At 35.8% G+C, this 22,430-nt stretch overlaps 1 protein-coding gene and 1 pseudogene across 1 annotated transcript; both read right to left on the bottom strand.

Moving 5' to 3' along the window:
* Window positions 1–4,241: 4,241 nt before the first annotated feature.
* On the bottom strand, window positions 4,242–5,717 carry LOC123257956 (ATP synthase subunit beta). The gene has a single exon (XM_044717899.1). It carries the CDS (start codon window positions 5,667–5,669, stop codon window positions 4,242–4,244), a length of 1,428 nt encoding a protein of 475 aa, XP_044573834.1. The 5' UTR covers window positions 5,670–5,717.
* Window positions 5,718–10,048: 4,331 nt separating this feature from the next.
* On the bottom strand, window positions 10,049–10,155 carry LOC123257961 (annotated as a pseudogene).
* Between the last annotated feature and the right edge of the window lie 12,275 nt (window positions 10,156–22,430).

Genomic DNA, 22,430 nt, shown 5'->3' with positions numbered 1-22,430 from the left:
GCTTTAGGCAAAAATTAAAACAGTACAAAGTGTTATGCAAGAAAATGGCATTAAAACCAAGCTTAGACGAAGGTTCAAAAATAAAAAACAGCAAATAAGCAACCGAGTTGTGGCTCCGAACACATTGGATCAAAATTTTACTACTGATCAGCCAAATAAAGTTTGGGATTACCTACATAAAAACTAAAGAAGGTTGTTGGCGGCAATAATTGACCTATATTCACGCATGGTGGTTAATGAGTAACATGATAATTAGTTATAGATTCTTTATTGATGGCCGTTGATAAACGCAAACCCGATAAAAATCTGCTGTTACATAGCGATCAAGGGTCACAGTATACCTCTCAAAATTACCAATTTCTATTGAATACAAAAAACATCATTTCCAGCATGAGCCATAAGGGCTGTTGTTACGATAACTCTGTTGCAGAAAAGTTCACTTAAAAGGGAGCTGCTTATTGATACTTCTCGCTCAACAAACCAGAACTGCCATATTTGAATACATAGAAATCTTTTATAACAAATAACGTAGACATTCTACTATTAACTATTGCATTCCTGCACAATTTATTCTCATGATAAAAACGTCTTAACTTTCTCTCTACTTTTTCTGGGTAAGGTCAATTTGGGTCTGCACCATTTTTGAGTAATAGTTTTACTTCTTGTGCATTACCATCTTCTACAGCTAGGAATAATTGTTCTTCCTGTGTTTTTACGCGTGTTTCCACATTAGATATAAAAAATAACAATACTAAACATGCAATACCAATAATGCTAATATATTTTATAATTTTTCTCATAAGATATTTTACAATGCTTCTAATAATATTAGATATCATCTATAAAATTAAAAAATCCATGAAAGGGGATGAAAATATGTAAAAAAGTATTATTGATTAATTAAAAACAGATTTTGATTTGATAATACTAATAAAATCGATTTATCTTAAATTTACGTTGATTTTTACCTGTTATTTTTTGTAGTTTATCCAACGTAAATTCCAGGTAAAACAAAGTCGTTATCTCCAACCGTTACAACCAACTCTCCTTCTTTGTATCCGTTCAGGAGAGTGGTTTAAGAAACAATAGATAGGAGATTTTGGAAAGGATTTAGACCCCTTTGTTTCCAAGTTAAGTATAATGAAATTATCCGCTCAAGGAATGTATTTCCCCGCTTTGATTGTGTAAAATATGAGTTTTTGCGATAAACGACATAATGCCGAATTTGCCGTTCAGCGTGGTTATTTGTCAGCGGAATATTTTCTGGGTCATCTAAAAATTTCCACATCATTCTTTCAGATCTCAGAACATTTTTTGCAACTCGAGAGGCTCCAATTGCTTCAGGTAAACGAGATATCTCCTTCAAGTAATACTTTGTACGTTTTCTTAATTTTCTGGCACGTCTGACAAACCTCAAAACATCTATCTCACTTTTTAGTAAAGCTTTTTTTAGTGCAAATAATTCAGTGGCCACGTTTCTCAAGTAACAACCCAGAACTTTAACTTCAATATTCCAACTATGTGCTAATCTTTCAAAATCTCTTGATAAATGTGCCCAACAGATTTGCCTGTTTTTATCGGCAAAATAATTGTATGCTGCATACCTGTCAGTTATTACCAAGCTATTGCGATTGCAGAATTTACTATTTTGTAAAACTTTCATTCCTCTTGACTCTGTAAATTTTACAAAACTTGCCGTATTGCTTGCAAACATCCAACACCAAGCGAGTTTACCTTTGTTATAATGGCTCGTTTCATCAATATGTAGAACTTTACTCCTACTTATCTCTTGTTCGATCTGCTCATACATTTTTTTGCATTTTGAAGCAACTCTATGTTCACTATTTGATATGCTACCGACGCTTATGTTCAAATTGAAGATATCATTTACGACACTCGCTATTTCGCGTTTTGAATTTTTGTAGAATCCGCTGAACGCTGCAATTATTGACTTAACCCTTGGACCAAATGTATCTGGCGTAACACCTTCCGGTAACTTGCTACTTCTTCTCTTTCCGCATCTCCGACAACGGCCATGTTCTAACTGATATTCCACTACATAAGGCTTGATTTCTGGAAGATCAACTTTCTGATGAATATATGGTTTTTCACATATTGCAATTTCTCCTCCGCATTCGCAAGTATTAGGCAACTCTATCTTTACTACTTTATCTGCATCCATGTTGGCGCGAAAACTTCCTTTATGACCAACCTGACCGCCAATATTCCTTTCGCTTTTCGGCTTATTCTTTTTTATTTTATACAACTCTTTGGAACTTGGTATTGATGAATTTTTTGAGCTTAAACCGAGTCTTTCTCTTAACTCAGCATTTTCTATCTTTAAAGCCTTATTTTCTGCTTTTAAACTTTCATTCTCTTTTTCCAATCTTTCTATTTTTGCTTCTAACCTTTCTATTTTTTGCTGTAAATTTTTGCAAAGTTCTAAAAGGTTTACCATATTATTTCACTTTTGCTCTATGATTATCTTTTTAGATCACCTTGTCTACCTTATTCTGCCACTCCGCTGAACGGATACCCTTCTTTAATTTTTATTTGATTAGGTGTATGGTCCCATACCATCACACTCTGGGATCATACACCTAAAGTACTCCGACACTTGTATCTTTATGATGTGAGGCATTAGAGCTAAAATACCTCACAGGGAGGGTGAAGCTGATGCGACACTAATGCCATTAAGCCAGATTTTGCTTCCCTCCCATAGAGTTAAAGACTGAACAGTATCTTTTGGAATTATATCCCGTATTACAAGGTTAGTCTAAACTCTCAGTTTATTTATAGTCTTGGAGGCAATTTTATGCAAGTAAATGCTATTTTGGGTGTGGATATTTCAAAAAAGAAATTTGATGTTTGTTTGTTAGTGGACAGTAAAAAACGACACAAAGTCTTTCAAAATAATCAAGATGGTTTTGCAAAACTTGTAGTTTGGTGCAATGGCCATGGAGCAAATCTTACTCATTTATGTCTTGAAGCAACTAGTTGGTATGGAGAAGATTTGGCTACTTTTATGCACGATTTAGGACATAATGTCAGTATAGTAAACCCAGAAAGCTTTTGGCAAAAGTGAGCTGCTCAGAAATAAGACAGATAAATCAGATGCAGCTATGATAGCTAGATTTTGTATCGCCAACAAACCTGCTCTTTGGAAGCCCATTGCACCTGAAATGAGGCATTTGAGGGCGTTGCATGCAATCGCTAAAAGATGATAAGGTGCAACAGACAAATCGCTTGGAAAACAAAAATATGCATTCCAGTTGCAAAGAAGCTATATCTAAAGTAATTTTGGCAATAGAGGAGCAAATTATTGTTCTCGAAAAAGAAATTAATGAGCATATAAATAACTATCCACATCTAAAAAATATGGTGGAAAACCTTAAGACTATAAAAGGTATAGGATATCTTACTGCTGTTGCTGTTGTCGCAGAAATGCCATCAGTTGATAACTTTGACAATGCTAAACAATTTACAGCTTTTGCTGCCAGGACATTATCAATCGGGATCGTCAGTAAGTAAGAGAAGTTGCATATGCAAAATAGGATCTGAGCGTATTCGAAAAGCTCTTTATATGCCAGCTATAGTAGTCAAAAACCATAATAATCATTTTCAAAAGTTTTGTCAGCGTCTAGCAAGTAAAGGCAAATGTCCAAAAGTCATAGTTCTTGCGTTAATGCGAAAATTAATGCATGTCTTTTTTGGTATTCTTAAAAAGAATCAACCATTTAATTGTAATTTTGTTGGATAATTTGTTTGACAGCAGAGACAGTATCTGGGATGACACCCCGGGGTTTCTGGGGTGACAAAAAAGAGCCCCCTGAGCAAAAATCTTATAGCCACTTGAATGATAATTGACTTTTTGCCTAAAATAACTAAGAAAGAAACTTCTCATCAAGATAACTTAAATATATACTAATTCTCTTATTTTTAAAAGATTTCTCATCATGAATTGCACGATCAAAAACCTGAATTTGACTTGTTATAATGCTACAATTATTACTTGCAACTTCTAATACGCCACTATCAATTACAACCTTCTTTTCTGTTTGGTTACTCATTTTAACAGTAATCATACCAGGCAATAAATAAATTAAGTAAGAAGCATGGTGAGCTAAAATCATAAGCTCCCCTTCGAGCCCAGTTACTGAAAGAGAAACCACTCCACTGAATGAAATTTGATCATCAGGAGAGAAAAATTGCACTTTAAAAGTATTCATAATCTTTAACTTTTACTTAGCTTCAGCTTGTATTAATTCAGCCTTTTTTATTGCTTCATCTATATTCCCCACCATATAAAAAGCGGCCTCTGGTAAGTGATCATATTTGCCTTCAACAATCCCTTTAAAACTGGAAACAGTATCAGAAAGTGAAACAAATTTACCAGGCATGCCAGTAAATATTTCTGCAACGTGAAAAGGTTGAGAAAGAAATTTCTGAATCTTACGAGCCCTATCAACAATAATTTTATCTTCATCAGATAGCTCATCCATACCAAGTATTGCGATAATATCTTGCAGTGATTTATAAGTTTGCAATATACGTTTCACCTCAGAAGCTACCTTATAATGTTCTTCACCAATGATTTCAGCAGATAAAGACTGAGAAGTTGAATCAAGTGGATCAACAGCAGGGTATATTCCCATTTCAGCTATTTGCCTTGACAACACTGTGGTGGCATCAAGGTGAGAGAACGTAGTTGCTGGAGCTGGATCAGTTAAATCGTCCGCAGGAACATATATAGCTTGCACAGAAGTAATAGAGCCAGAAGTTGTTGAAGCTATTCTTTCTTGCATTGCACCCATATCAGTTGCAAGGGTTGGCTGATAACCAACAGCTGACGGTATTCTTCCAAGTAAAGCAGAAATTTCAGAACCAGCTTGTGTAAATCTAAAGATATTATCCACAAAAAATAGAACATCTTGGTTTTCACGGTCACGAAAATACTCTGCCATAGTAAGTGCTGTTAAAGCAACTCTAGCCCTTGCTCCAGGAGGCTCATTCATCTGACCATAAACCAAAACAGCTTGAGATTTTTCATGCTCATTTATATTTATTACATTTGAAGTGATCATCTCGTGATAAAGATCGTTACCTTCACGCGTTCTCTCCCCTACCCCGGCAAACACAGAAAATCCTTTATGAGCTTTTGCTATATTATTAATTAATTCCATTATTAGGACTGTTTTACCAACACCGGCTCCACCAAATAAGCCAATTTTTCCTCCTTTAAGATAAGGTGCAAGAAGATCTATAACTTTTATTCCCGTAACTAAAACTTCTTCCTGTATTCTCTGTTCAGTAAAACTTGGAGGTGCTCTGTGTATAGGCTCTAAGTTATATTTTCCCTTCAGTGGACCACACTCATCTATAAGCTCTCCAACAACATTAAAAATCCTTCCTAAAGTTGAACGCCCAATTGGCACCGATATTGGTGCACCTGTATCAACAAATTCATCCCCCCTTGACATGCCATCTGTGCTATCCATAGCAATACAACGAACTATATTGTCACCTATATGCTGCGAAACTTCTAAAACCAGCTCCTTATCCTTATATTTTAGTTTGCTTTTTAAAGCATTAAATATTTTAGGCAATTCACCTTCAAATTTTATATCAACAACTGCTTGAGTTACCTTAATCGCTCTACCTATATTCATCTCTTTATTTTTATCACCTAACACTATAATTCCATAAAAGAACTTCTAAAGAAAATAAATTTTATATTATTAATAGAAATTTTCATTACAAACAATGCAAACGCATTTAATAGCCAAGTAATAATAAACAATACTAAACTAAGCGCATAAGCAGCAAGAGTTTGTACACTATTGAAATCCTGATCTCCGGTAAGTAATGTAGCGATCTGCACGGTAATAGTAGTAACTGAATTAAGAGGGTTAAAAGTCAAATTTGCGTTGATTCCCACAGCCATTAGCACAATCATTGTTTCACCTATCACTCTTGAAATTGACAATAAAATTGCACTTAAAATTGTAGGCATTGCATAAGGTATTGTTATATGCCATATAGTTTCCGCTGGAGTTGCACCAAGTGCCATGAAGCCATAACGCAAGCTTTTTGGAACAGATCTTATGGCATCTTCGAGTAAAGAAATAATAAAAGGAAGAATCATTATCCCAATCGATAAACCGGCAACTAAGGCACTTTCTGAGTGTATACTTAAACCAAAAAAATTTGCTACCTGCTTTATAAAGAAAGACAAAAACACAACCGCGAAATATCCATATACAACCGTAGGAATAGCAGACAAAACTTGCAAAGTTGTATTAACAATATAACGCACTTTCTCACTCGCATATTCACTAATATATATTGCAGAAAATAAACCAAGCGGAACGACAACTAACATTGCTATAATAGTTATAAGTAATGTACCAACTAAAAGCGGCGCTATACCAAAACATCCTATCTTCTCTTCATTGATAGTGACTACATTGTGGCCCCATTTCAAGCAAAACAAGAATTCTGAAATAGCTACTTTATTAAAAAAACTAATGAATTGAATAAAAATAGACAGCATTATAAATAAAGTGATAAAAAATGATATGGCCAAAGCCACAAATAACGAAAGTTTTATTATCTTATTTCTTTTATTTTTATACCCTTGCAGAGGGTATTATAATTTTGGTCAAAAGTGTGCAACGCAGTGAAGGAGACATCTCCGACCCTATAAAGTATATATATTCTTGATCAGGATCACCTCCTGAGTCGATATGAGCATGTCCGTCTGTCCGTCTGTCCGTCTGTCCGTCTGTCCGTCTGTCCGTCGGTCCGTCTGTCCGTCTGTCCGTCTGTCCGTTTCTACGCAAACTAGTCTCTCAGTTTTAAAGCTATCGAGTTGAAACTTTGCACACACCCTTCTTTCCTTTGCAGGCAGTATATAAGTCGGAACGGCCGGGATCGGTCGACTATATCCTATAGCTGCCATATAACTGATTGATCGGAAATGCCATAACTTTGGTGTTTTTTAAGTTAGAGGGTTGGGACTTTCCACACATGTTATATTTGACCAAAATATCTTGTGTGCAAAATTTCATAAGGATCGGCCGACTATATCCTATAGCTGTCATAGAACGATCGAAATTGGCATAACTTTGGTGTTTTTTAAGTTAGAAAGATGGGATTTGGTACAGATTACTCTTTTGGCAAAATAATTCGATATGCCAAATTTCATAAGGATCGGCCAACTATATACGATCCGCTACATATCTAATAATATAAGATGCGTGGCGCCACCTAGCGGACTGCGAGTGAACTGCAAGGGTATATAAACTTCGGCTCCGCTCGAAGTTAGCTTTCCTTTCTTGTTAAAGATAAAAGCAAGCATGAAAAAAAGTAACGCTATAGAAATAAAAGTTACAAAACAATTATTATAGAATACTAACAACCAAGTTAGCATCCATACACAACTAAGATATAGATAAGATTTAACCTTATTTACTTCTTGAAACCTACTAAAACAAAATAAAAGGATTAGTAAGACAGGTATGACTATCACCGAATTCATTCTTCCATGCATCAAATTTTATTCTACGAAAATGTCATACAAGTTCACCATTATTTGACAATAAAGTAAAACAATTTAAAATAAATAATTATATTATATAAAAACAATGAAGAGAACATTTCAACCAAAAAATTTGATAAGAAAGCGCAGACACGGATTTCGTTCACGTATGGCAACAAGAGCTGGAAGAAAAATCCTTAATAGGCGCCGTTCATTAGGGTGTAACAAATTATGCGCATAGTAAGTATAAAAAAAAAGATTTTTCTTCTGCTTTCAAAAATAAGTTAGCACTCAACAGTCTTTTTTATCGTGGGCTTTATATATCACTGTACGCTATAAAAGAAAGAGAACCTGAAAAGTACATTCATACTATTAGAGTAGGTCTGGCTATCAGTAAAAAAACCGGAAAAGCAGCAAAAAGAAATAAAATAAAAAGGCAACTACGAATGCTTGCTAAAATTAGCATTTTAAATATAAGTAATATAGGGCACTACTACATAATACTAACTCATAGAAACATTATGCAAGCAAGTTATAAAAACTTACAAAAAGATCTAACTATTTGCTTAAAAAAGATAAAATAAAAAAAATCTCAATTAAGGTATTTACAACTATATTTTTTATGATAATATAGGTAAAATTTTTAAAAATAGTTAATGGGTGTGGTGAATGGTAGAGCATATAAAAGAGGTAAATAACACAGGCTTTGGTCAGATGTATCAATTCTTATTTCTTCCTAAAGGAACAGGAACAGATTGGAGGTCAGCATTTCGCCAACAAGAAGAATTATTTAAAAAAGTGGGAAGTAATGTAATATTACCAGAAATCAGTAATTCTCCTTCAAAAGGGAATCAATTAGGGGAAGTAGGAACAATGCTAAATAATGTAGAAAATGACCAAGAACATATAAGAAAAAAAAGATATCGTGGTTAAAGTAAAAACTTAAAGAATAGTAACAAAACAAGAAAGTTAAAATATAGTATCCGTTCAGCGGAGTGGCAGAATAAGGTAGACAAGGTGATCTAAAAAGATAATCATAGAGCAAAAGTGAAATAATATGGTAAACCTTTTAGAACTTTGCAAAAATTTACAGCAAAAAATAGAAAGGTTAGAAGCAAAAATAGAAAGATTGGAAAAAGAGAATGAAAGTTTAAAAGCAGAAAATAAGGCTTTAAAGATAGAAAATGCTGAGTTAAGAGAAAGACTCGGTTTAAGCTCAAAAAATTCATCAATACCAAGTTCCAAAGAGTTGTATAAAATAAAAAAGAATAAGCCGAAAAGCGAAAGGAATATTGGCGGTCAGGTTGGTCATAAAGGAAGTTTTCGCGCCAACATGGATGCAGATAAAGTAGTAAAGATAGAGTTGCCTAATACTTGCGAATGCGGAGGAGAAATTGCAATATGTGAAAAACCATATATTCATCAGAAAGTTGATCTTCCAGAAATCAAGCCTTATGTAGTGGAATATCAGTTAGAACATGGCCGTTGTCGGAGATGCGGAAAGAGAAGAAGTAGCAAGTTACCGGAAGGTGTTACGCCAGATACATTTGGTCCAAGGGTTAAGTCAATAATTGCAGCGTTCAGCGGATTCTACAAAAATTCAAAACGCGAAATAGCGAGTGTCGTAAATGATATCTTCAATTTGAACATAAGCGTCGGTAGCATATCAAATAGTGAACATAGAGTTGCTTCAAAATGCAAAAAAATGTATGAGCAGATCGAACAAGAGATAAGTAGGAGTAAAGTTCTACATATTGATGAAACGAGCCATTATAACAAAGGTAAACTCGCTTGGTGTTGGATGTTTGCAAGCAATACGGCAAGTTTTGTAAAATTTACAGAGTCAAGAGGAATGAAAGTTTTACAAAATAGTAAATTCTGCAATCGCAATAGCTTGGTAATAACTGACAGGTATGCAGCATACAATTATTTTGCCGATAAAAACAGGCAAATCTGTTGGGCACATTTATCAAGAGATTTTGAAAGATTAGCACATAGTTGGAATATTGAAGTTAAAGTTCTGGGTTGTTACTTGAGAAACGTGGCCACTGAATTATTTGCACTAAAAAAAGCTTTACTAAAAAGTGAGATAGATGTTTTGAGGTTTGTCAGACGTGCCAGAAAATTAAGAAAACGTACAAAGTATTACTTGAAGGAGATATCTCGTTTACCTGAAGCAATTGGAGCCTCTCGAGTTGCAAAAAATGTTCTGAGATCTGAAAGAATGATGTGGAAATTTTTAGATGACCCAGAAAATATTCCGCTGACAAATAACCACGCTGAACGGCAAATTCGGCATTATGTCGTTTATCGCAAAAACTCATATTTTACACAATCAAAGCGGGGAAATACATTCCTTGAGCGGATAATTTCATTATACTTAACTTGGAAACAAAGGGGTCTCAATCCTTTCCAAAATCTCCTATCTATTGTTTCTTAAACCACTCTCCTGAACGGATACAAAATATAAGTATACCTACTGTCTAATTAACAAAGAAATTTTTATAAACTTGGCGGCGACCTACTCTCCCTTTTCAAGTACCATCAGCGCTAAAAAGTTTCACTTCCGAGTTCGAGATGAGATCGGGTGGTTCATTTTTGCTATAGCCACCAAGTCAATAAAAATTTCTAACTTAACAATTTTAACTTAATATTTAACACTGCATACACACATATAGAAAGCAAATAAATCAATCAGGCTATTAGTACTAGTTAGCTTCACATGTTACCATGCTTCCACACCTAGCCTATCAACGTGGTAGTCTTCCACGGCCTTAATTGGGAAATCTTTTTGAAGAGGGTTTCTTGCTTATATGCTTTCAGCAATTATCCCATCTATACATAGCCACCCAGCGATGCTATTGGCATAACAGCTGGTACACCAGAGGTATATCCATCTCGGTCCTCTCGTACTAGAGTCAGACCTTCTCAAATTTCCTTCACCCACGGCAGATAGAAACCGAACTGTCTCACGACGTTCTAAACCCAACTCACGTATCACTTTAATCGGCGAACAGCCGAACCCTTGGGACCTTCTTCAGCCCCAGGATGTGATGAGTCGACATCGAGGTGCCAAACGGTGTCGTCGCTATGAACGCTCGAACACCATCAGCCTGTTATCCCCGGCGTACCTTTTATCCGTTGAGCGATGACCCTTCCATACAGAATCACCGGATCACTATGACCGACTTTCGTCTCTGCTTGGCTTGTCAGCCTCGCAGTCAGGCAAGCTTATGCCATTATACTATCAAGCTGATTTCCGACCAGCTCTAGCTTACCTTCGCACGCCTCCGTTACTTTTTAGGAGGCGACCGCCCCAGTCAAACTACCCACCATACAATGTCCTAGTTCCAGATAATGAAACATAGTTAGATATCAAAAGTGTAAAGGGTGGTATCTCAAGGTTGACTCCATTATAGCTAGCGCCATAACTTCAAAGTCTCCCACCTATCCTGCACATCACACTTTTAATAGCAATGTAAAGCTATAGTAAAGGTGCACGGGGTCTCTTCGTCTAACCGCGGGTACCCCGCATCTGCACGGGGAATTCAATTTCGCTGAAGTGATGTTGGAGACAGTGGAGAAATCGTTACGCCATTCGTGCGGGTCGGAACTTACCCGACAAGGAATTTCGCTACCTTAGGACCGTCAGTGTTACGGCCGCCGTTTACTGGGGCTTCAATTCGGAGCTTGCACCCTTCCTATTAACCTTCCAGCACCGGGCAGGCGTCAGACCCTATACTTCCACTTACGTGTTTGCAGAGTCCTGTGTTTTTAGTAAACAGTCGCTACTCCCTATTTTGTGCCACCTACTCATAGTTGCCTAAAAGCAGGTTACCCTTCTTCCGAAGTTACAGGTATAATTTGCCGAGTTCCTTCAACATCATTCTTTCAACACCTTAGTATACTCTACTCATCCACCAGTGTCGGTTTGCGGTACGGCCTCATAAATATAAGTGCTATTTCCTGGAGCTTCTTTTAAGCATAGATCAATCCAATAAGATCTATACAAATACGAAACCCGTCACACTTAAGAGGTTTAGGAATATTAACCTAATTGCCATCGACTACTCCTTTACGGACTCGCCTTAGGAACCGACTAACCCTACGCAGATTAACTTAACGTAGGAACCCTTAGATTTTTGGTGAGAGTGTTTTTCACACTCTTTTACGCTACTTATGTCAGCATTCTCACTTCCGATATCTCCAGCAGTTTTCACAAACCACCTTCACAGACTTACGGAACGCTCCGCTACCGCGCCTATTGATCGAAATCAATAAGCACTCACATCTTCGGTATACAGCTTTAGCCCCGGTACATTTTCGGCGCAGAAAAACTTATTTAGACAAGTGAGCTGTTACGCTTTCTTTAAAGGATGGCTGCTTCCAAGCCAACCTCCTAGCTGTAATGGTTTTTCTACTTCCTTCCCCACTTAGCTGTAATTTTGGGACCTTAGATAGTGATCTGGGTTGTTTCCCTCTTCACCACGGACTTAGCACCCGTAGTGTGCCTGCTGTATAATTAATTGTTGGTATTCGGAGTTTAGTTAGATTTGGTAAGACGGTGAATCCCCCTAGTCTATCCAGTGCTCTACCCCCAACAACATACATACAACGCTCTACCTAAATAGATTTCGCGGAGAACCAGCTATTTCCAAGTTTGATTGGCCTTTCACCCCTAATCACAACTCATCCAATAATGTTGCAACATTAACTGGTTCGATCCTCCAGTGTGTTTTACCACACCTTCAATCTGGTCATGACTAGATCACTTGGTTTCGGGTCTAATCCATAAAACTAAAACGCCCTATTCAGACTTGCTTTCGCTACGCCTACACCTAACGGCTTAAGCTTGCTTCATAGATTAACTCGCTGACCCATTATGCAAAAGGTACGCTGTCACTCTAAATATCAATAAATTGATATAGAGCTCCAACTGTTTGTAAGCACTTGATTTCAGATTCTATTTCACTCCCCTCCCGGGGTTCTTTTCACCTTTCCCTCACGGTACTTGTTCACTATCGGTCGTTAAGGAGTATTTAGGCTTGGAGGATGGTCCCCCCATATTCAAACAGGATTTCACGTGCCCCGCTCTACTCAAGGATTTAAAAACTTTCTACTTATACAGGACTATCACCTTCTATGGTTACTATTTCCAGAGTATTCTAATTCTTATTCTTAAATCACTAGCCTTTTCCGCTTTCGCTCGTCACTACTAACAGAATCTCGGTTGATTTCTTTTCCTTTGGCTACTTAGATATTTCAGTTCACCAAGTTTGCTTTACATACTTAGTACGTAATAACTAGCTAAACTAGTTGGGTTTCCCCATTCGGAAATCTGCGGATCAAAATTTGTTGACAATTCCCCACAGCTTATCGCAGCCTGCCACGTCCTTCATCGCCTCTTAACGCCAAGGCATCCATCAAGTGCTCTTAATAATTTATTTATCCGACTATATGCAGAATATGCAGAGTTAAATATTATTAAAATTGAATTGAGATTAAATTAATCTCTACCATAAAACTTGTCAAACATCTAAAAACTAAATTAATCTTTTATATGTTATAACCTAATAAATAATATGTCAACGCCTTTTTGCACAAAACATTTACTTATATTATCAACAACAATATACTAGCAATCCTAAACAGTATAATCTGAGAAATATGTGGTAAACTTATATATACAGTAAAAATTAATAAAAAAGATATTTTGTAAGATAAAATGTGTTAAAATCAATTGCCTAAAAATGATAATAAACATTCGGAGTATTTCTAACGTATGAAAAGTAATCTCTCTTTTATAAAAAACGTTGCTTTAAATTGTATGTCTAAGCTCATTGGCGTATTAAATATTAAGAAAGTAAAACACTTCATTGTGAATAAATATAATACTCTTCATAAAGAAATGACAGTGCTTCTTAAAAAATCTAAGAACCTGTTAAACACCAACATTGAAATCGGTTTATATCACTTTTATAAAGGTAGCATATCAGATGCAAAGTTACGATTTTGGTTAATTAGCATATTTTACCCCCATTTACCTATAGTCTGGTATAACATCGGAAGGTGTCATTTTGCGGTAGGGAATACTAACAAAGCTTATAATTATTTAACAAGGGCACTAAAATTAGATAATGACCACGAAGAGGCGTCTTACTATATAAAAAAAATGACAAACTCAGCGCCTATTACAGAATTGCCAAAAAACCTCATAAGACAATATTTTGATTACACAGGTGAATATTTTGTTGAGCATTGGTTGATTGCCAAACAATATAGAGGGCATGAACTTGTACACATGATAATTACAAAAATCTTCAACAACTCCACTTCTGAGCTCAATATACTCGACCTTGGTTGTGGAACTGGAATATGTGGTCATTTCTTGAAAATAAATAGTATTGGAAACCATATAACAGGAATTGACATTTCAAGTAGAATGCTAAATATCGCAAGAGGATGCTTTATAAAAGGTAAGCCTGTTTACAATGAATTAATACATATGGAAATGAAAGAGTTTCTTAAACAAGAGAAAAACCAGCAGTATGATGTAATTATCTTTGCTGAAGTGCTACATTATCTACATGACTTTCAAGAAGAATTGGAATTAGCAAAAAGATCTACGAGCAAAAAAGGGGTTATTGTATGTTTAATAAGAAGAAAGGAAGGTGAAGGTATTGACTTTGTAAATAAAGGAGACTATTTTCGTCACTCAGAAAGTTATGTTCAACATGTTGCAAAAGAAATAAATATGCAAATAAGTTATATGAGTTACTGTAAAATATATGGCAGTCAGGTTGACGGTATCTTGTTTGCATTACAGCATCAACAAGAAAATCCGAAAAACCTAACTTAAAAATCGCTCAAAATGACTTTTAAGTATCTATATATAATAAAAGAATAAAAGGAACTTTATGAATAACATTACCATTAATTACGCAAAGGACAGCAAATTAACCGACTTTGGAAAAGCAGTTCTATCAGACAGGTATTTAATAGAAAATGAAAGTTATCAAGACCTCTTTGCACGTATTGCTAATTACTATTCTGATAATAAAGAACATGCGCAGCGTCTTTATGACTACATGAGCAACTTGTGGTTCATGCCTTCAACACCAATACTCAGCAATGGTGGCACTAAGAGAGGGTTACCTATCTCTTGCTTTCTTAATGAAACCGAAGACAGCTTGCAGGGAATAGTTGATCTATGGAATGAAAATGTTTGGCTTGCTGCACGTGGAGGAGGCATAGGTAGTTATTGGGGAAATTTACGCTCAATAGGCGAAAGCGTAAAGGGTAGCGGCAAAACATCAGGAATTGTTCCATTTATTGTAGTGCAAAATGCTCTAACGCTTGCAATTAGTCAGGGATCCCTAAGGCGAGGAAGTTCAGCAGTCTACCTTCCTGTATCTCATCCGGAGATAGAAGAGTTTCTAGATTTACGCAAGCCAACAGGCGGTGACCCAAATCGCAAAGCGTTAAATATACATCATGCTGTAATAGTAACAGATAAATTTATGCAGGCTGTTGAGAATGATCAAGAATGGAATTTAATAAGCCCTCACAACAATAAGGTTATTTCAACTGTAAAAGCGCGGGATATATGGATCAAAATATTAACAGCAAGAGTTGAAACTGGAGAACCTTACATTATTTTCCTTGATGCAACAAATAACAATAAGCCAGAATCTTACAAAAAGCTCAACTTAGACATCAAGATGTCAAATCTATGCAGTGAAATAACTTTAACCACAGGTTATGATCACCTGAATAAGTCACGCACTGCTGTGTGTTGTCTATCATCCGTAAACCTTGAGTACTACGAAGAATGGAAAGACAATAAACTCTTCATAGAAGATATAATGCGCTTTCTTGATAATGTATTGGAAGATTTCATAAATAAAGCACCGAATGAAATGCAGCGAGCAAAATATTCTGCAGCCAGAGAACGCAGTATTGGTCTTGGTGTGATGGGCTTTCATTCATTTTTACAAAGCAAAATGGTTCCTTTTGAATCAGTAACAGCACAACAATGGAATAAAAAAATATTTAAGTATTTACGCGAGCAAGCAGATATAGTTTCTAAAAAATTAGCAGAAGAAAAGGGAGCATGTTCTGATGCCAAAGAAGTTGATCTAATGGAAAGGTTTACACACAAACTCGCTATTGCTCCTACTGCTTCGATCTCCATTATTGCAGGTAATACCTCTCCTGGAATAGAACCATATGCAGCAAACGTATTCATACAAAAGACACTTACAGGTTCATTTGTAGTGCGAAATAAATTCTTGCAAAAACTATTAGCAGAAAAAAATCAAGACAATGATAAAATATGGTCTTCAATTTCAACAAACGAGGGTTCCGTTCAGCATTTAGATTTTCTTAGTGAGCATGAAAAATTGACATTTAAAACAGCGTACGAGCTTGACCAAAGATGGATTATAGAACATGCAAGTGATAGAACTTCGTATATTTGTCAATCTCAATCAGTAAATCTGTTCTTACCTGCCAACGTACATAAACGTTACTTGCACAAAATACACATGCTTGCTTGGAAAAAAGGATTGAAGAGCTTATATTACTGCAGATCACAATCAATGCAGAGAGCCGATAAGGTCTCGCATGACATATTCAAAAAAAGTGAAATATTGCAACAAAAAACAGATATTGACTACGATGAATGTCTGTCATGCCAATAGCGGCCTTACTCAAAAAAAGTAGAGAGAAAGTTAAGCAAATGGGTAAATAGACTTCTTGCATAACCATATAACGCACTTTTATTGGGAATAGAAACGAAAAAACTTTCTTGACAAACTCCGCCAGCCCTCTTATCATAAAATTGAAGCTATTTATTTATCTTCTCTGTACAGATTAAATGACAAAAAAACTCACGTATCTGGCGTCTCATGTTTAATTTTTTGCACTATGTGCACCTTATGTCTTTATCAAACTTCTACCTACATAAGCTGAAACGCGCTTATAAAGCGTTTAAAACATAAAAAAACGCCAACTTAAAAAATGGATAGTGAATAACTAGCTACCCTAGGGTTTCTTTTGCCTTTTTTTCTGTTTAGTAAATTTCTTAAACATTTATAGCTAAGGTTAGTTGCATTTAAAAGCAGCTGAGTCGCGGTTATTAAGCGTTTAGAATAAAAAAACGCCATACTTGAAAGTATAATGTAAGTAATTAGCCAACTACGGGGCTTCTTTTGCCTTTTTTTTATTTGGTAAATTTCTTAAACATTTATGGCTAAACGACAATCGTCATCCCGCTACTTGTTAGCGGGATCTATTGCCGAGATACCGCGAATGAATCGCGGTATGACGGTTCGCGGTGGCATGACGATAAAGTTTATACCTCGTCATCCCGCTGCTTGTTAGCGGGATCTCTTGTTAGCGGCTGAGATACCGCGAATGAATCGCGGTATGACGGTTCGCGGTGGTATGACGGTTCGTGGCAGCATGAAGATAATCCCGCTACTTGTTAGCGGCTGAGATACTGCGGCGGTATGACGTAGATTGCTGTCATTCCGCTACTAGTTAGCGCCGCAGCGGTATGGTGTAGGAAAATTAGCTATATAGCTAACTTGTACCACGCGTTAAAGCTTTTAAACAGGTCTTGGTTTACTTACTCCATTATTTTCTTTATTATCAGATATCATTTTAAATAATATGGAGGAGCAAATTGTCAGCAATTGCCATTATTGATTTTGGTTCACAGTTTACACAGCTTATCGCAAGACAAGTAAGAGGAATGGGTGTTTATTGTGAGATATTTCCAAGCAACATCAGTTTTGAAACAATATCAAAATTCAATGGGTTTATTCTCTCTGGAGGACCACAATCTGTAAATGATGATTGTTCTGAAACAAGTAGAGTAGTACATGAAATTATAAAACTTAATGAGGCAACAAGCGTTCCTATACTTGGAATATGCTATGGACAGCAACTCATTTGTCATTATTTTGGAGCAAAAGTAAAAGAGAGTTTCAAACAGGAGTTTGGTAGAACTAAAATCAAGATACTAAAAGAATCCCCCATTGTAAAGGATACCTGGGATGTTAATTCTGAAGTGGATGTATTAATGAACCATGCGGACAGTGTTGATACTATACCACAGGGATTTACTGTTATCGCATCAGGTGTGATAAATCAAACAATTGCAATGATTGTCAACGAACAGCGGAAGATTTACTGTACTCAGTTCCATCCTGAGGTTAAGCCCACAACAAATGGCAGTAAATTGCTCTCTAACTTCTTGGATATTGCAAATTGCAAAAGAGACTGGACAATGAAGTCGTTTATTGAGGAGCAAAAGGAAAAAATCAAAAATGTAGTAGGAGAGAAAAAAGTAATCGCTGCAGTAAGTGGTGGGGTTGATTCAAGCGTTGCAGCGGCTCTCACACATAAAGCTATAGGAAAACAATTGAACTGTATTTTTATCGATACTGGGTTGTTACGCAAGAACCAAACCATCGCTATGTTGAAAGAGATTCCGATAAATTACGTTGATAAATCAAATTTATTTTTGAGTAGGTTGAAGGGAATAACTGATCCAGAAGAAAAGCGAAAAATTATCGGTAACACTTTTATTGAAGTGTTTGAAGAAGAAGCAAAAAAAATAGGTGATGTGGATTTTTTGATGCAAGGTACCATCTACTCTGATGTAGTTGAGTCAGGGCATGCCTCAGACAACACTAGTACAATTAAGTCTCACCATAATGTTGGTGGGTTGCCAGAAAAGATGAATCTGAAGTTAGTGGAGCCTTTACGTTACCTCTTTAAAGATGAGGTAAGGCTACTTGGAAAAGAAATTGGGCTTTCAGACGAGATAATATTTCAACATCCATTTCCTGGACCCGGACTTGCAGTGAGGATTATAAGTGAAGTCGATAAAGAAAAGGTGCAAATATTGCAAGAAGTAGATGAAATATATATTAATACGATGAAAAATTACGATCTATATGATAAGATATGGCAAGCTTTTGCTGTATTATTACCAATAAAAACTGTAGGCGTTATGGGAGATGGTCGTACGTATGGATATGTTTGTGCTTTAAGGGCTGTAACATCATCTGATGGTATGACAGCCGATGCATTTCCATTTGAAGATAAGGATCAACACTTGCTAGTATTTTGGGATTTTTTACGTAATGTCGGCAGTATAATTGTTAATAATGTTCCCGGAGTAAATAGAGTTGTTTATGATATCACTTCTAAACCACCCGCAACTATTGAGTGGGAGTAAATCAAAAAGATCCCGCTGCTTGTTAGCTGGATCTAGAGATACCGCGAATGAATCGCGGTATGACGGTTCGCGGCAACATGACGATAACCTCGTCATCCCGCTACGTGTTAGCGGGATCTAGAGATACCGCGAATGAATCGCGGTATGACAGTTCGCGGCAACATGACGACAACCTCGTCATCCCGCTGCTTGTTAGCGGCTGAGATACCGCGAATGAATCGCGGTATGACGGTTAATTTTCTTTATTTTGCTTATAATTTCCACAAGCAGTGCAAACATAAATGAAGAATACAAATATCCTTTTGGTAATTCTATATGAAATCCATGAAGTATGAGGTACACACCGACAAGTAAAACAAATAAAATGGCGATTATTTTTAACCCTGGGTTAGATTTGATTAACTGGGCGGTATAACTTGATAAAAACAGCATTGCTAGCATGGAAAATGTAAATGCTGTAGCAATTATTACCATGTTATAAGTTAGTGCTATAGCAGTTAATATCGAATCAACCGAAAAAACTAAATCTATTAATATAATTTTTAGCACAACTAAAAAAAATTTTGATTTAACGTTTGCTTTCTTTTTATTTTTCTTACATACAAAGATGTCATCCCGTAACTCCATAGAGCTCTTAACAATAAGGAATAATCCCCCTGCGATCATAAGTAAATCCCTTGCTGATGCAGTGTGAAATATAGGTTTTTGCATTGATAATATAGATGATGTAAAAAATAGTATTACAAAACGCATTAATAGTGCTAATCCAAGGCCCATAAGGCGCACTCTTTCTCTCAGCGCATTTGGTACCTTATCTATTGCTAGAGAAATAAAGATTAAATTGTCTACACTAAGTATAGTTTCAAGTAGTGTAAGTGTCAGTAAAGTCCAAGCATCAGTTAGCATTTTTGTTTCAAATTCGGTTCTTCTTACTCTACAATAGATGTGTAAAAATTAAGTGACTTCACTCAGAAGTTTTATAGCAGTTCTCCAGAAAAACAGGATATATAAAGTTCAGCAGCTTCTTCTATTTTCGTTTTTGAGCAAAATCAATAATAAGAGAGTTTCTTATTTTCATGCACGCAAATAAGATAAAGCCTTATTTTCATTTTTGACTTTATTTGAAAATAATATATACTATAAAAATAGTGTGCTCGGTTGAATGAATGTATATTAAAGGATCACCATCAGGCAAAGTATTCGCTGGTTATCAGGCATTTATACCAAGCCCCTTGCCACCAAAATTTGAATGGGACAATGATTTAGTTAATAGTCTTTAAACCCTTACTTTACTATAAGGAAAGTGGTTGAAAACTTAGGTGTCGTATTTACAACAGCCCAAAGAGCAATCGTAAAGCTTGAAGATTTAGGCATCGTTTCACAAACTTCTCAAGGAAAGAGAGATCGGGTTTATTGTGCAACTGATATTTTGAATATTCTAGAAGAACCAACTAAGATTACAGAGAACTTCGATAGCACATTGTAGCTATTGTGATGAATAAATTCAGCAAACAGCAAGCTTAAAGAGTCTGATCCAATGGACATGCTGAACAAAAAGTAAGGAGCTCCTTTTGGAGGATTATATTAACTTATTAATTAATTGCTTGACTTTTAGCAGGATTTATTATATTATTTATTAATGAGTAATGCAATCAAACCAAGGAGGATAGCATGATAAATAATTTGGATTCAATAATTCTTGGAATAAAAGATGGTGAAAAGGCGATTGAAGATTTAAGGGTTGTTCTTAAAAAAAGAAAAGAAGAAGTTATTACTACACAGACATTTAATTACGCTTTACGATGCCCAAAAACTACAAAGGAAGCGATAGTACACGAAATTCTGCTTCATTTTATACAAAATCCTGGCGAGCAATCACTAGAACAAGTGATACAATGCTTAGATAGAGCAATACAATCTGGGATATATGCAAAAAACAACCCAATAAGAAATCTAGATGAAGAATTTCGTACTCATATAAACTTTAAAGATGAAGAGGGAAATACATTACTACATCATGCAGTTATAGGTAATAAAACTGAAGAAATAACCACCCTTCTTGTTGCATATAGTGCAAATCCTTTGATACAAAACGCGGATAATAAAATTCCTTCAGATTTAGCTGAAGCAAAAGCAAAAGAATAGATAAGCAAAAGAAGTGCTTATTAAAAGTATGAAAAAACAAGCTCATACGAAAAAAGAAAGCGCTATGATAGGCAGTTTAGTGCCTGGCATAATGATTGGTGGTTTTCTTGGTGTTGTACTTGGAGCTGGTGTGTATGTTGCAGTAAGTCTTTCTGGTGGTATGATACTAGGTGTAATGATAGCATCTTCTCTTGTTGCTAGTATAGCTGTTGGGCTGGCCATGTATTTTTTGAGTCAAGACTATGAACAGGCTAAAGCGATAGAAAAAACTATTAGCACTGTTAGCTCTGAAATATCTGTTGATGATACAACTGTCGCAAATGGTAAAAAGGGGCCACAACTTACATAGAAAAAGCTATAGTATTTTTCAAACTAAATAATAAACCTTGTAATTAGGATATTCTGGATTCCAGCGTCACGCGCTGGAATGACAACTGTGTTTTTGCTTTTTTGTCATCAAATACTCCTGCTCTTTATGTCATCCAAGTGTCCTGACTACTTGGATCCAAGAAATTTAATTGTTTTAAATTTTCCCCTCTATACACCTATTTAAAATTTATGTTATTCACATGTGCAATATAATCTATAATAACGTTTATCAATACAATATATTAAAAAATATTATGAGCTTCGTAAAAGAAAAAAACACCCCTGTGATGGAGCAGTATTTGAACCTGAAAGCTCAATACAAAGATCATCTGCTATTTTATAGGCTAGGAGATTTTTATGAATTGTTTTTCGATGATGCTATTAAAGCTGCGAAATTGCTGAATATAGTGCTAACCAAGAGAGGTAATTCGTGTGGGCAGGACATACCAATGTGTGGAGTGCCAGCACACAGTAGTGAATCTTACCTACACAAGCTAATAGATTTAGGATTCAAAGTAGCAATCTGTGACCAATTAGAAACTGCTGATGAAGCAAAAAAGAGGGGCTATAAATCCATAGTAAAACGTGATGTAGTGCGAGTTGTAACTCCAGGTACAATTATAGAAGATTCGCTATTAGAGGATAAAAGCAATAATTATCTCGCGTCCATAGTTGAACAAAATGACGAATATGCTATTAGTTGGCTTGAATTATCAACGGGAAAATTTTTTCACACTTTAACGAGTTTGAAAGCTCTAGATAGTGATTTGTTGCGTATATCACCAAGAGAATTATTAATTTCTGAAAAATTCACTGAGGATGAAAAAATTAGATCGGTTTTAAAAAATTATAAAATATCAATTACGCAACACGCACAGAGCTTTTTTGAGTATAGTAAATCTCACAGAACATTATGCGAGTTTTATAAAATCAGGGAACTTGGGAGTATAGGAAATTTCAGCAAAGTAGAAATCATGGCGTGTGGTGCACTGCTTGAATATGTCAGAGTAACACAAAGGGGCTCTATTCCAAGGCTTGAATTCCCAAAAACCTATAAGCAACAAAATTTCATGCTTATTGATGCTTCAGCAAGGAGAAATCTTGAGTTGTTTTCAACTCAATTTG

The sequence above is a fragment of the Drosophila ananassae genome, assembly GCF_017639315.1.
Source record: "Drosophila ananassae strain 14024-0371.13 chromosome 4 unlocalized genomic scaffold, ASM1763931v2 tig00000077, whole genome shotgun sequence".
Taxonomy (NCBI): domain Eukaryota; kingdom Metazoa; phylum Arthropoda; class Insecta; order Diptera; family Drosophilidae; genus Drosophila; species Drosophila ananassae.
Note: the sequence above shows the minus strand (reverse complement) of the source record. Positions and strands in the feature narration are given on the sequence as shown.